The sequence below is a fragment of the Lycorma delicatula genome, chromosome 2 (genome assembly GCF_047948215.1).
Source record: "Lycorma delicatula isolate Av1 chromosome 2, ASM4794821v1, whole genome shotgun sequence".
Classification (NCBI taxonomy): domain Eukaryota; kingdom Metazoa; phylum Arthropoda; class Insecta; order Hemiptera; family Fulgoridae; genus Lycorma; species Lycorma delicatula.
Genome location: NC_134456.1, coordinates 225,828,037 through 225,844,347, shown reverse-complemented (window position 1 = coordinate 225,844,347; position 16,311 = coordinate 225,828,037). Strand labels below are relative to the sequence as shown.

Sequence of the window (16,311 nt, the reverse complement as noted above, 5' to 3'; positions counted from 1 at the left end):
TCAGGTCTAATTAATTTTTACAGCAAAAAATAAGAATCCATACATTGTAGGGTTAATGGTGTTAAGTAATATATTTTTCAAAATATGTTATAGATTCCAAAATGGTATAAATGCACCACATATGTTGGGAAATCAGTTGAATCCAGCATCTACTATGGCTCAGAAAATGTCCGATACACTTAATCAAGAACTTGAAGCGCATAGTATATTCACAAATGACTCTAGTCAATCAAATAACAATCTTGTTGGTCCTCAGCTGCACAGTAGAGTTATCGCTTCTGTAAGTATTTGTTTTAAATAGAATTTTTGCTTTATAATAATTTTTTTTAATTTTTTTTTTGAAAAATAATAAAGATGTTAATATTTTATATGTGCATTTTCATTAATTTATTTGTTATAGATATATTCATCTTGTTAAAGAACTGTGTTCTTTTTTGGTCTGTATGTCATCTTATCAATATTTAAGATAAATCTCATTACTTTTCTCAGATAAGAATTATTTCTTCCATTCTGTTTTGTAGTCTCCCAAGGAAGTTGCCAAAAAAATGCAAGAAACTCAGAAATGTTCGAATTTAATGGTTTAATAAAATTCTAAAGAAATAAATTTCATTTATTTAGCTATTCTTACTCAGAATATGATGTGGTTTAACTGATAAGTCAAGTATGTGAAAACAATTATATTTCATTTAATTTAAAGAGAAATTTTAGAAGAATTGCAGAAATAAAATAAATTTATAAATTTGTTATAAGATACAATGAAACATTATAGAAATAATTTGAAGATCCAACTAATGATGGCCAGGATATAATGTAAAAAATTTCACAGTGAGGAGAAAGAACAGTTCATTCTGTTCTATACCAGAGTTGCAGCAAATTTGTTGATGTGACAAAATTAATCAAAATTTATTTAATAAAAATAAAATTATAAAAAGAATATTTTGTGCAGATATAATGTTGTTTTCATTGAAATCAACATTATGAAAATTATCTAGTTAGAATGTCAGAAATATATCCGTTTTAAAAAGCTGAATATTTTATAGGGTTTATATACATGCTGTAGTTAAAATGTTTTTCATTAAGTAGAAATAGATTTTTAAAAATTAAGCCTGTTCAAGTTAAAATAAAAGAGAATTCTGTTAAGAGTTGACAGTTTAATTATTAAGAGTATTGTATGTATTTGTAAATAAGGAAAGTTTTGTAAAATTTTAAAGAAAGTATTTCATAATTTAACCTGGTTTTAATAATTAAAAAATGTGTGTTCTTTTTTAACACTACTAAGTTTACATATTTTTCAAAGTAGGACATCCTTTGAAAAGGAACGTTTGAATACTTTGTACCTTAATTTTTTCTTACTGAAAGGGCTGGTGGACTTACACAGTAGTAAATGATATTAAAATTGTTGATAACATTGTTTTTTAGTATTTTGAAAAAGAAGGGATCTTTTAATTAAAGGGATCTAGAAGGTCTGTGAAACAAAGGAATTTGAAGCTGTGCAGTATTTTTTTTTAGTTTTCAATTTTGCTACAAAATGTAGGTCGAATAAATTGCCAGTTCTGCAGGTCTGAGCACATTATTAAACATTCAGATACCCATCCAGATCCAACAGTTTTCAGTACATTCTCTGTTATTAAAAATAAGCTATAAAACAAAAAAAAAGAATAAATAGATTATTGCATCATTATTTCTAGTATATATGATAACAATTATAAGTTAATATATATATTTTTAACAATAATAAGTGATTGACAATAATATTCATAAATGTTTACAACAAATGAAACATTTGTATCATACATATAATTTTTATATTGGAATAATGTAACTTTGTAAGCTTCGGGTTCGTTATCAAATACTAAATCATAAACATTTTTTAAAAAACATCAAATTTAATAACGCAAAATTTAAATTTATATTTTTACAAAAATGTACTTGTCTGTATTTGCAAAATAATGTACTAGTACTATGCTGCATATGTTCCCACAAAAATTAAAAAAAAAAATTATAAAAACTCATTACATAAAATAAAAATTAATCATTTTTAATGAAACATATTACATATAATAATAAAGAAAATTATAAACACATTAGACTCAAAAGTCCCAAATTTTGTCTACTTAGGTTTGTTTGTAGAACCGCTATTGCATAACTACTTGTACACATAAAAAAATTAACAAAATATCTTATTAATATATATAATACTAACAAATTGGCCAATCCAAGATGAATTTTATTTATAACTTTACACATAATTTTGCCATTTTAGCGTGTTATAATTTTAATAATATTATTTACGTTATTATATATTTATTTATTTATTTTTTTTTAATCATCGAATATAAAATCTAATTGATCCAAGAATGTTCCTTATGGAGTTGGCCTTTAAATTTAAAGTTCTCATACCTGTGTTCCTTATAGTTCATGATAAGTAAAATTTTATGATCAGTTTTTTCTTTTTTATATTCACTAATACAACTTACTACGATGAATTCCCACACAAAACTGACGCTTTCTGATGGTGTTACAGGTCTAACCCCACCGCTCTTTCTTCGAATTGTCAAAGTCTGTGTAAGTATGTGAACTCACACAAACTTAACGCTCTTTGTATAGAAAACATTGGTACATTTTTCCTGCATGATGTCATGTTTCTTATAATTCTATTCTAAGAAAGAATTCAATAACAAATGAATCATGCTGCTAATAATTTAACTTTTATATTTTAACAAATATATCATGTATCTACGTATTAAAAAAAATTCATATGACAATAATTTAATATAAAATAAATTCATAAATTTAAATAACACAATTTAATTTAAATTTAGGTCAGAATTTATAGTGGTTACAACTTCAAAACAATCTGTTTGCTGGCATATGTTTGTCAATGCAAAAATCTTATCATAATAAAATAAGAAAATAAGAAAGAATAATAGTTTCTCTTTAAAAGTAGTTCTCTTGATGTATAAGCCTGTCTGCTTAATCTGCCAAGAAGACCTTGGATTCTCCTCTCAGAAATTGAAATTTAGATCATGTAGGAAAAAATGGTTCAAATACTATAATATTAATTTTTTTCTTAATTGAGGCAATAGTGTTGAAAGGCAAGGAATCAACTAACACCATTTTGAAAATTGGATAAGTTTTGAAAAAAAAAACAGTTTGAGGCAATATTTCAATTTTTATTAATTTAAGAGTGCCCAGAAATCAGGCTAGGAATAATGAAGCCCAAACTCTGAAACTGAGTTTTTACTTGAATTCTCAGAAAAATAATTTTTGAGAACTGTTTGATATAAAACAACTGTGTAATAAAATCAGTTTTTTATTAATTTGTAGAGGCTAAGAAAATAAGAAAGCATGAGAAAAATCTTAAAATCCAACACCATTATCTTTTTTGCTTTACCTTCAAGTAGAACATATTTTTATTAATATTTATCAACAAACAGAAATTAGCAAAACCAAAACATTTGAATATTACTTAATGTCAATTTTTGTAGATTTAAGGGAGGTCAGTACATTTAGAGACTGACACATCATGGTACAACTGAGTTTTTGTGAAAGAAAATGAGGAAGGAAGTGTTTTAAAAAAAATGGCTTAAATTTTGTAGTTTTTTTTTTTAATTCAAGGAGACTGACCACTTCAGAACAATTACATTTGTTTCTTGTTCCTGAAAGTAGAACTGTTTTTTGGAAAAAAAAATGATTTAAATATTACATTATTTCAGTTTCTATTAATTTAAGGGACTAGATTTTGGTTATCTGGGAATGCAAGGGAGTCTGAACTCTTATTACACTATTTGGGTTTTGCTACATCCCTTTGGAGAGTTACTTCTAGAAATAGAATGAATTTTTAAAAATAATGCTTTCAACAGTTCATTATTAAGAAGGAATAGGGATCTGTCCTGTACAATGTTTTTATTTTTCTAAAGTAGAACATGAACAGTTTGAAGATGAGTTTGAATTACCACAGTATTTTAGTTTACCTTATGTAAGTTAGGGGGAGATCGAAGGGGATCACACAAGTTCACGGCCTTACCAAATTTGTTAGTTAATCCTTTCCTTGACTGAAAGGATCAAATTCTTGATTGAAATATAGCAAAGTTATTTTATACTAAGATTTTAATTTTAATCTGTTATATGTTTATTTCATAAAGTCATACTATAAATTAGGGGTATTTAGAAGGGATAACAAGTAAGTTCCTCAAGAAAAAGTAAACTTTTAAATAATCAATGAATTTTTCCAGCTGGTTATGTTAGTTCCTTTGATTACTCTGAACAAACAAACAAACAAACAAATGATTTTTTTTAATATAATAGTGTTGAGTTTGATAAAATTATTTATTATTGTTTGTATTATTATATAGTTTATTACAAACACTTTTATATACACCATTATGGTCTAGCATTATCAATAAAAAACTTACAAATGTGATCAGATACAGTCATACAAAACAGTGATTAAAACATACAATCATTCAAAGTGGAACACTTAAACATTAATGATGTGAACAAAATATTACTGCAATAAGATAACAAATAAAAATTGTATGATATATAATTAATCCAAAAGAAAATTTTACATTTATCCCTTTCTGAGTGTTATTTTTTCCCAAAGAAATTTTAAGCAAATAACTAAGTTTAAACAGCCCTGAAAAACTAACCAGGATATGAAAGAGTAGTTAACATTTTAATAAAATATAGGTGGGTTGTCAGAACTCTTATATTTAAAATTGATTAAGATAGCAGGTAATTGTTATGAGAGATTGTCTTCTCTGCAGCATCTATTTGAGTTTGATTGTTCAAGTTAGACAGTTATTAAGGGCTGTAATATACAGAATATCATCTGTAATTCTGTTTTTTACTTTTGAGCTATTGAATATTTAAAATAGATTTCTCATGGTCGATAATGTAATTATGTCAGAAATTGTGCACTCTCCTTGATGACTCACAGAAACTTAAACCTTTTCTTTTTTGTTTAGAAAAATTATGCTTCAAATGGATTTTTTTTGAAGTGTCACTAACATTTGTAGTTGAAGAATTTCGGAATACCTCCATTCTCAAAACTAATTTTAGACTCCATGGAGTGCTTAAAATCGATTGTGATAATCCTAGCAGAAGTATAGAATATTGTGAAAATTTTAAACTCATTTTTTAAATGAGTTGAAATTGAGTATTTATAAAATATGATTTTCATCCTGGCAAAGCTGTTTTTTGTTGTTAATTAAATTTATCTTGGGTGGGAATTTTTTTAGATTATATCTTATGAATGGAAATGATATTTTGGAACTTGATAGAGGTTGTTTACTGTTATTGTTATTTGATGTTCCATTTTGTTTTAAATCACTATTATTGAATCTAATACCAAATAAAATTGGTTCAATTTTTTGATATCTGGCACTGTTGGTATTATACAATTTATATAAAAATAAAGTATCCGCTTACCAAAAATTGTAACTATTGACTATCCAAGCGCTTTCGGATTATTCCTCCATCATGAGGGATTACAATAAAACTATAAACATAATTAATAATGCTCTAGTTAATTAAAAATAGATAATATAATATATGAAATAATAAATTTATTAAATTTGTGTTAAATATAATTATTTGAAATTCAATAATAAATATTATCAGCCGGAAAAAGGTGTAAATATGGGATCTTCACTTTCTGGTATTATGACCAACATATTTATGAATGAATTGGAAAACAATCTTTTACCCGATATAATTAGTAAACATCAAATTATCTTATATGTAGTTTATATTCTAATAATACATGATCAACAATAAAATAATGAAGAGAACATAATAGTTGAAGAACTGAACTCTTTAAACAATGATATTACATTTACTTTAAACAGGGAAAATAATAATAACATTGATTACTTGGATATAAAAAATATCCCATTAAATAACAGTTACGATGCAAACTTAGTAGATAAATTGTATACCAAAAAATAAAATACACGTAAAGGACAAAATAAAACTAATAAATAGGAATATGCTAAAATAGAATATCATATAAATTTTAATAAGTTTAATAAAATATTTAAAGCATTTAAATTAAAAACAGCATATACAACTAATAATAAAATAATAAATTATGTTCCAACAGAGAATATCATTATAAATTTGCAAGATTCGCACTTGGATTTTTGTTTCAGAATTTTAATATCTAAAAAAAAGAGTTTTTGTTTCATGTTATGCAACAGTTCTTTACTCCATACAGTTGAATATTTTTTTAATCTTTTTTTTTATGACCCAAATATAAAGTATGAGTTGGACCTTATTAATCATGTTGAATTTGTTGTGACTAGACCCCGCTGAGTTAGATGTGATTGTCTGCTAAACTTAATCCAGTCATGAAGTTGTAGCTCCTTATTTTAATAGTAAAATAGCTCAACTTTATCATCCTCCCTTTACTCAAGTCTACCTCAGTGCATAAATCCTAAATGCTCTTTTATGATCTTTTAGTATTTGTTGATATTAATCTGTACTTTTTAAAATTCTACGATAGCTTTAAGGAATTGTAGCTGTCTGGGTACCACCAGATAATATCATTATGTAGTATAAACTTAACAGCTAAGTTTCTCTGGTTAGTCTGAATCTGGAAAGACAGGGGTTGTTATCATCATATCTTATAGTGTATTACAAGACACTCTATATAGGTTTTTCATCTATTGTTTTTTTATTAATGGCTGTGTAATAATGCACTTTTTTAAATAAAACAAGAAAGGTTTGAAATAATTGCAGCTTCTAAAATTATTTTATAAATAGCAGCCAACAATTATGAATTCTATTTCCTTAAGAACGCTACTTGAACCTAAAATAATTTTGAAAGAAGTGCAACTATTTTAATTTATTATGTGTTAAGGGGGAAAATGAGTTATGTACCTTAAATTTTAATAGATAAAAATAAATGTTCAAATTTTTATATCAAATTTACAATAGAATTATTAAACAATAAAATCAATGTTTTAATTAATTATATTCCACATCACATTTTTCATGAGTGCCATATAGCCTTGGTGTACATCCACAATGGTTTTGCGCCCTTACTGTTAAGACAATTCATACCCTTTTCATGGGGATTCAGAGAATTTGGCACACAATTTGTTCAAGCAGCACTGTGTCCAGCAGTCAGCTGAAGGAAGACCTCCAGTTGCCCTTTGGCGTGGCCGGAAAGGTCTTATAATCAGGAACATCAAAGAGACCGGCAAGGGATTAGTTCTGGTAGCGGTTGATACAGAGATATTTAGGCAGTTAGAGACTCCATAGCGGTTAAGCAATTGAATGTAAAAATAGACCCAAAGAGAACGCGTAGGCCCTGTATTTTAGTCTATGATATTGACCGTAATCTTGCCAATGAAGACGCCTTGTCACTCATTAGGGAGCAGAACACTGATTTGGATGAAGCCACATTGTGGTGGGACCATAGGTTGGTCTAAAACGGGTAGGCGTGATACCCAGAAATATCACGGAGTCTTTGAGATAAGTTTTCTGGTCTCTTTTAAAAATTTACATCTGCAGGCAGACTATTTATTGATTTAGGGGGTCCTGCCGAGTAAAAGAGTACATGGATGTCCAGAGATGTTTCAAGTGCTCCAGAATTGGTCACAGGGCTAAATTTTGTAAGTTATCTTGGTGTGTGCCCATTGCAGTAAGGAGGGCCACAAGTGTGACAATTGTTTGCACAGGTCCGAGGCTCCGGCCTGTGCTAACTGTAAGAGGTTGCTCAAGAATCATGAGCACCAGTTGTTAGTAAGGAGTGTGCTGTTATGTAAGGTCTGTTGATCTGTACTTTAATTCCTCAGATGGTTAGGTTCGGTCAACTTAATGCCCAGGGTGCTTATGTAGTCCAGATTGAGTTAGGGGAGGTTGTAGAGAGACAAGACCTCGATATTGTCCTGCAGCACCCATATGTAATTAGGGGTGATCTGCCAGGCTTTCACAGCTGGAAAACGTTTTGTGTAGGGCATACCTGTATGTCTGCTATTCTGTGCAAGAAGTCGCTTGAGAGTGTTTATACGGCAGGTTTCTGACACGCATCAGCTGTGGTCAGACTTACCATTCGTGGACAGAACCTCACAGTTGTTAGTTCATATTACCAGTACAGGGATCCCATTGAAGAACACCTAGCAAGATGGGATAGGATCCTTCATGTTGTGGGTAATGGTCCAATCCTTATTGGTGCCAGTGGTAGTGCGAAATTGCTTTTCTTTTCTGGCACAGTAGGATCATTTACCATGGTGGTGGCTTAATTGACAGTTTCATCGTGCAGTACAATTTTAAGGTCTTCAATGTTGCAGACCAACGGTAACTGATGAAGGGCCTTTTCAGGTACAAATATTGGCATCACCATAGGTAGGGACATTCCTGGCAGGGTCCTTGACTGGTCTATGGTCGACAACTGTTCTAGCGATCATCAGTCGTTATTTTTGAAATAGCAGGATGAGCTGTGCGATGGCCATGAGGGACACTTTCCTCTGTTTACCGGAGCACTACCTCCATAGGAAGGTGGACTGACCAAAATTTTTCTTTTTGTTGGAGTCCAGACTGTAGACTTTTTTCTTGACAGCCTGTCATTAGATTTCTTGGCAGAAAATTTCACTTCTGCAGTAGTGACGGCAGCTATTCTATAGTAATGGCATATCCATTCCTAGAGGCACTGGCCAGGAACGTATATCTGGTTGGTGGTCTTGGAATCTGACAGCAATGAAGCAGTCTGTGAATCAACTCGGAAGGGCTGCGCAATGAGAGGGTGATCCTGATCAACATACGGCCCTAACTGCAGATTAACGCAGAAGGAGGGGTAGGTACTTTCATAGCATTAGGTCCTCCAGCATAATTCCTGGTGCTCCTTTGTTCAGGAACAAGGTAATAGAGACCCTTGGGGCAGTACAGAGCCCTTGGACATAAGTGCAGGACAGATGTCGTCTTGTCAGCTTTGTCAACCCGTGAGGGTGTGATAATTGATAATGAATGTGTCCTGAATGATTTGCACTCGGATGACACATAGTGCGTGAGGTTTCATACCACCGGTGAGTCAGGCAGGAAGTTATGACTTTCAAGACCGACTTAACAATCTTCTGAGATCACTGAGGCAGAGGTGTGCCCGGTGATCTGTAGTATGGCACGGCACAAGGCCCCTGGATATGTTTGTATCACAGTGGAGCTCCTAGTCTGAGCGCTTCCAGTAGTCCTTGGTCCCCTAATTAGAATATATAATAGGTTGCTCTTCACCGGCCACTTCCGGCATGTTGGAAGTATGGAGACTTGGTGTTGTTGTTTTTGAACAACAACATCAAAGGTGGATCATGGTCACCACCCAAAGGTGGTGACCACGATCCTACTGTTAGTTCTTCGTACTGTCCATTAACGCTTTTGCCTCTGATTGGCAAGTCTTTTGAGAAGGTCCTATATTTGCATATTAATGTTGGATTGATCACTGGTCATTTGCTAATGGACAACCAGTATGGTTTCCAACCAGGCAAGAGGCATTAAACAACATCTGGGGCATTTAACAACTTATGGTAGCCCTCTGCCCTGTTTCAGATGCAGAAGCGTAAGTGTACATGAAATGAATTAGAGGTGCTCTCAAGTTGTTTCAGCCATCAAACCGTTTTCCTGTGTGATGGCAACTTGGAGGTTCGTAAGACTATAACTAAAGGATACCATCAGAGCAGTGTTCTGAGTCTTTTTATGGAATCTGTAGAGACATTCATCCCAATTGGGGTCTGAATTACCGTACCATGCTTATCCTTTACAGAGGTGTCAGCAAAGCTATTATGCTGTATGCACACCTGTCTGGTCTCACCACATTGCTTTTAGGTATTGCATGGACATTTTGCTGCAGGCCCAGCAACTTCTCTTGCTGGCTGTTATAGCCGGTTAAAGTACAGTCTCACAGGAGGCAGTCTGTGTTATAGCCAGAGTCAAACCAATATATATCTTGGCTAATGAGCATAAGGAATGCTACATTTCCAAGGTAAATAGCCTATTGCCATCAGACCAAAAGCAGGAGATTGAAGACCAGGTCTTGTGTTTTGGCGGGTCAGGTGGGACAAATCCCCCGCAGGTTGCTACACGCATGGTTTATTTCTTATAGTGTGTGATTTAGGTGCGATATAGATAGGGGAGACATAGGTCTCCCCCAATCGGTATATCACACAGTTTCTCTCTGGGCATGATGCCTTTCGGGCGAGTTTGGATAGGTTTTGTTTGGTAGATTCGAGTCAATGCCTGGATTGTGAGACTGATGATACAGTGGACCACGTCCTCTACGTCTGTCCCTGATACAAGGTCGAACGTTCACAAGCTGTTAGAGAATTTGAGAGAATACATTCCTTTCTGGATCTCTGTATTAATTGGATGATCCATGAGGAATTGTTTATAGTGGCTGGTTTTCTTCGCACTTTTGTGATGTGTAGGTCTGCAGAGGGAGTTTAATCGAGTTACTCGATTGAGGTAAGATCCTGGGTGGCTAGGGTTCTGGCTTAGACATTGGATTGGTTGGAGGTAGATGCATTGGCATCATGCCAATGTTAAATATAACATGGTGGTGTTTGTGTTTTGGGGCTTCTGCTGATGAGGGGTGGCCACACTGCTGGGGTATTGTAACCTGTGCGATTGGGGGCGTGGCTTCCGTCTGCCAGTGGCGGTCTTAATCATGACTTGGTAATGCCACACAAGACATAATCCTGCACGGACCATAATGAGGTTACATTCTCTTTGTTAGCTGACTTAAATTGGTCGACTTATTTGGGTGTAGGTCTGAATTTCTTCTATGTTGCATAAGACTTTCATCAGTGTGTAAGCACTGATTTAACTTTAAACTTGTTCATTTTCTGAAGCATTCACAGTCACAAATGGTGCTGTTAAATCTGGACTAGGCACGGGGTTCGCACTTCTGCATTTTCAGTTAGTTAGTTTGAGGGAATCATGTTAGGTTGGATGTGAAGAAGTCCATTTGAGGCCTATATGAAGGTGATTTTACTGATGCAAATGTCTGCCAAGGCATTTACATCGGTTGCATTCCGGCCGAGGTCTGGCTGATAACTGAGATGTAAGCAGTTAGAGGGTCTAAAGACAACCTCCAGTAAAGCCCCTCAAGGCTTGGATCAGAGGGGGTGGTGTGGCGACCGGTAATGTGACAAGGTGGGTGTCTTCCCCCTGTGGGGTTGGGATGTACATCCACCTTTAAGAAAATCTTATATCTGCTCTTGCTATAATAAGCCTTTGCTTGATCATGGGTATATATGTAAATGATGAACCATGAAAACTTTCTAAATGAGAGCCTTCCTTGAAACAGGACAGACATCTCAATTAATATGCACAGGATCACAATTTACTATTCCAATGTATATGGTATTAAATATTTGCAAACTTAATTTTTTGTTTGGCACTTTGTCTTAGGTAAGATCATCAAATGTTGGTGCATCAGGTGCATCAACCACTGTCAGTACGACTACTACTACTACTACTGCAAACAATACTGTGACAACCAGTTCCACCAGTGGAGTCGGATGGGGTGGAGGACAGGGTACTGTACCACAGACGCTCGATCAGTTATTAGAACGGCAGTGGGAACAAGGATCCCAATTTTTAATGGAACAGGCACAACATTTTGACAGTTAGTATAGATTGTGGTATATAAATAGTTTAATTCCTATACGACCTGATAGTTGTCCAATCGATTCAGACATTGCTTGCAATACACAGGTAGTACACTAGAACATATTATTAAAAAAATTATTTCTAGATGACCTGTTAGTAATGAAAATTTGTATTTTATAAATATGACAATTTTTTTGGCAGTGAGAAAGTAGTAATCTCACAAAAGTACTTCTGCATTGTTTACTATTGATAATTTCCTTTGCCATTTTTGAATGTATTTGATTGCTTAATAACATTTTTGAATTAATTTTTATGTAGTTTAATGGTTTTTTTGCAATTTGATTATTGAAGTTGTTCAAACACTTTACCCAACCTATTTCATTGATATATTATTATTTATTTATTATTAATATTAAAATGAACTGTTGGACACAAGAAATGACTACTAAACTTTAATTTTATAAATTCCATGTCTTCTGTTCCTTTGAGCCAGCTAGTGCTGTCATATTTCTTGGTCTAATGTGACTAGTGTTAGTATTGTACAAAATAAATTCAACTGTCCTAGAAGAATATGGTTTCATTTCATTTCAATTGACGATCAATACAGTCCATCCTAGCTCTAAAGACTTAACATGCGTTTGTGGTCCTCTGCCACTGGATTTTGTGTTAACATGCGTTTTTGGTCCACTGGCCAGGATTTTGTGGTGTCTCCGAACCGGAACTTGCGGTATTTATGATTTTATTGTATTTATAAACAATGTTAAATAGCATTACTTAAAGTTTCAGAAGAACTGTTGAATGTTGTTAATTTTATCAGACAGTGTACATTCAAGGGTGCGGGTGACATTAGTATGAAATGTGTAAAATTAAATATGTTTTAAATAGTTTGTAACATTCAGGACATGTATAAAATTATAACAATAGTGGTTATATGCATTGTGGGTCTTCAATAATACCGATTTTGTGAATTTCACTGTGTTAGAACTACACTGTTACATACACTCACATTCGCAGTTCATGTTACACTTATCATCTTATTTTGACCTGAAACAAGGCCAACATCAGCAGATGACCTCATTATCAAGTATACATTAGAACTGGAACAACAACTTTATCAACTCAACTTCTGATTATCGAAAATAAGTTAATAGTATTATTTAATATTCAATATTATTTTATAATACTTTAATTTCTTATCAATTTATTTAATATTATCTCTCTCAATAGTGTGGTTCCAGGCAAAATGGAATTCAAAGATCTATTTAATAAAATAGGTACTACAAAAAACTGTATAGCAAAATTAAAAGCATATTCATTGTTAATTTTAATTCCAAATCAGACAATTATGATCTGTTCACTGCAAAATTTAATAAGCAGTTAGAATATGAAAAAACCTTTTTTGAAGTCAGTCTGAAATAGAACTGCACAAAGATGCAACAGATAAAGACTTAGAGGATAGAGACAAATATGATAATAAACATAAATTAAAACACAGAAAACCAGAAAATCATTTCAAAAAGTCAGATGTAATTGATTCAAATAAAATAATTTACAAACCCAATCAAATTACATTAAAACCTATACAGATTGAGCCCTTTCATGGTGATGTGAAAGCTTGGCATAAGTTTTTTGATATTTTTAGTAGTTTAGTCCATAACCACAAGGAATTACCTGATGTTGAAAGATTTTACTACCTTACAAATTTCTTAAGGGGTAATGTTGTAGATGTAATAAAAAATTTATCAGTGACATCTGAAAATTATGAAACTGCAATAAAATTACTTAAAGTTTGTTATGGTAACAAATGGTTAATTGCAGCTAAACATGCTATAGAAATTATTAATCTAATATAACCATTAAAAAAGGAAAATTCTGAAAATTAATCCAAATTCATTGATCAAATTAATTCAAATATTAATTCATTAAAGAATCTAAATATTAATCATTTAGAATTTATTATAATATAATTAATTATTCAAAATTTAAATTTAAGTACTTTAAAAGACTGAGAATAAACATTAGAAGATAATGAATTCCTGAAGTTAGAACAACTTATTTCTTTCTTAGAATCTAAGCGTAAGTTACTTGAATTCACCGATATAATTCAAGGTAATGAAAAAGCACAGCCATCTAATGTATGCTTTAGCGGCAAAAGATACGATTCTTCCCAACCTAGTTCTAATAAAACTGCATTTTTTGTAAATAATTCTAATAATTTTATGTGTACATTATGTAAAACTAGCAACCATCAGTAGTATCTGTGTGATAAATTTTTAAAATATGATATTAATGAAAGGAAAAAATTTGTATTTCAGGAAAAATTATGTCTTAATTGTTTAAGTAAGTAGCATATCGTAAAAGATTGCCCAAGCAATCATAAATGTAAAAAATGCTATGATGCTTTTGTGAGGCATTTAGATAAAACGCTGCAAGAGGCAGCAGACAAATCTTCCAAGCCGAATCAAGCTCCCCCGACTAATAGTTCATACTGTACCTTAAAATCAGAACCTAACAAATCAAATCTGTTTTACTTGCAACAGCTGTAGTTAATGTCAAGGATAAACAAGGTAATTTCATTCAAGCCAGAGGTTTTGCTTATTCTGCTTCGATGATTTCATTTTGTACTGAAGGATTGCTGCTAAACTTGGGCTTCAAACCGAACCTGTCTTAATGCCAATCTTAGATATTAGTAATGTTGTTACTCAGTCTGAGTTAAGTGTTTAAATATTAATTCTAGATATGAAATTTTCATTTTCACTTGAAATGTCATATACTCCCATCAATTACAGGTTTGTTACTGAATAATTTTATAGATGTAACTGACTGGAAAATCCCGTGTCACCTTTTTCTTGCTGATCCTAATTTTAATTTCCCTGGGCAAGTCGATATTCTTCTAGGAGCTCAATATTATCTTTCTTTGCTTAAGTTTGTCCAGTTAACTCATAATTCTAATCATACTATACTTCAAGAAACTGGTCTTGGTTTCATAGTCTCTGGTCAAATCCCTACTAAACCTATTAAACGGACAAATAATTCAGATTCAATAGCACTTTTTGTTAGTAATGAACAGCTTTCCTCTCAAATAGAGTTATTCTGGAGATCTGAAGAGATGGAGGATCTTAGTTTACCAACTAAGGAGGAATCTTTCTGCGAAAAACATTTCGTTGAAAACTGTACCTTTGGAGATTCGTATGAGAATGCAAGGCATCGTTTTAATTTATTACAACATAGATTCCAGAAAAATGTTAAATTTAAGGAAGATTACTTCCATTTTATGAAAGAATATCAAGAATTAGATCGCATGCAACCTGTAGTTTCATCTCAGTGTAAGGCTCCATCTGAAACTTTTTATTTGCCCCATCATGCAGTATTTCATGAATCTTCCACCACTACTAAAACCAGAGTATTATTTGACGGTAGTGCAAAAACATCAAACAGCCGATCACTCAATTCAATTCTTGCTACAGGTCCAGTAGTGCAACAGGATTTATTTTCAATTATAATTCATTTTAGAACTAATACCTACATGCTATCAGGAGATATTCCAAAAATGTATCAACAAATTCGCATTAATCCTCAAGATTTCCCCTTGCAAAGAATCCTCTGGTGTGATAATAATAGCTCATCAATCATTCCTTACAATTTCCAAACAGTTACTTACGATTTAGCATTTTCAAGTTTTCTAGTTAGGAGATGTTTGATCGAAATTTCTAATCAAAATGAAGCCTCTTTCCTGAAGCTTGCCAATCAATCAAGCAGTACTTTTATGTTGATAATTTGCTCACTGGTTGTGACAGCACTGATCAGTTGAAAGAATTATACAATGACGTTTTGCTATTGCTTAACAAATACAAACTTTTGCTGCATAAATGTAATTCAAATGTGTCTGGTATGTTTGATGATTCTGATTCCTTTATCAAATTAGACAGAGATGAAGATATCAAGACACTTGGATTATCTTGAGATCCTCAAGGTGTTGATTTCATTTATCAAATCAAACCAATGGATAATAACACTTCTTACACTAAACGTTCTGTTTTATCAATTATTTCTTCCTTTTTCAATCCTTTGGGTCTTCTTGCTCCTGCAATCGTTCCATTTAAAGTGTTCATCCAAGAGTTATGGTGTGCTAATCTTCAATGGGATGAAGTTCTTCCTGCTCCGCTAGCTGCAAAATGGAATTCTCAACTCAAATCGTCAAGTAATTTTAAGATTCCTCGATTAGTTAAAATCAGTAGTTTCAGTAAGAGTTATCAATTGTATGAATTTTGTGATACAAGTAGCAGTGACTATGGTGCTTGTCTTTTCATCAGATCTGTTGATAGAATGAACACGTTAAAATCCACCTGCTGTGTTCAAAATCTAGAGCCTGTCAAACAAATCTCTATTCCAAGGTTTGAGTTGAATACTACTTTTCTGTTATCTCGTTTCTTTAATAAGGTTAAGTGTATTTTAGGTATAAGATTTGTTTCAATCCATTTTTGATCAGATTCTAAAGTAGTACTTTACTGGTTGTCTTCGCTTCCTAATAGATGGAAGATATTTGTCGCAAAAAGAGTTTACTAAATACAAGAGCTAACTAAGGAATGCTTATGGAAGCACGTTCCTTCGAAAGATAACCCGGCAGACGTCTTGTCACGTGGTTGTGTACCAGGTGTATTAACCTCGTTACCACTTTGGTGGAATGGTTCGTTGTTTCTGGAA

The 16,311-nt window shown here is 32.4% G+C and overlaps 1 protein-coding gene across 2 annotated transcripts in view; it reads left to right on the top strand.

Moving 5' to 3' along the window:
- The window catches only part of Alh (coiled coil domain containing protein Alhambra), a 116,164-nt gene that overhangs the window by 75,239 nt on the left and 24,614 nt on the right, over nt 1-16,311 (top strand). For both annotated transcript variants that reach the window (XM_075357290.1, XM_075357289.1), the window contains 2 exons: nt 94-280; nt 11,407-11,623. In XM_075357290.1, coding sequence (XP_075213405.1) covers nt 94-280; nt 11,407-11,623 — 404 coding nt within the window. The remainder of the gene's footprint in view (nt 1-93; nt 281-11,406; nt 11,624-16,311) is intronic.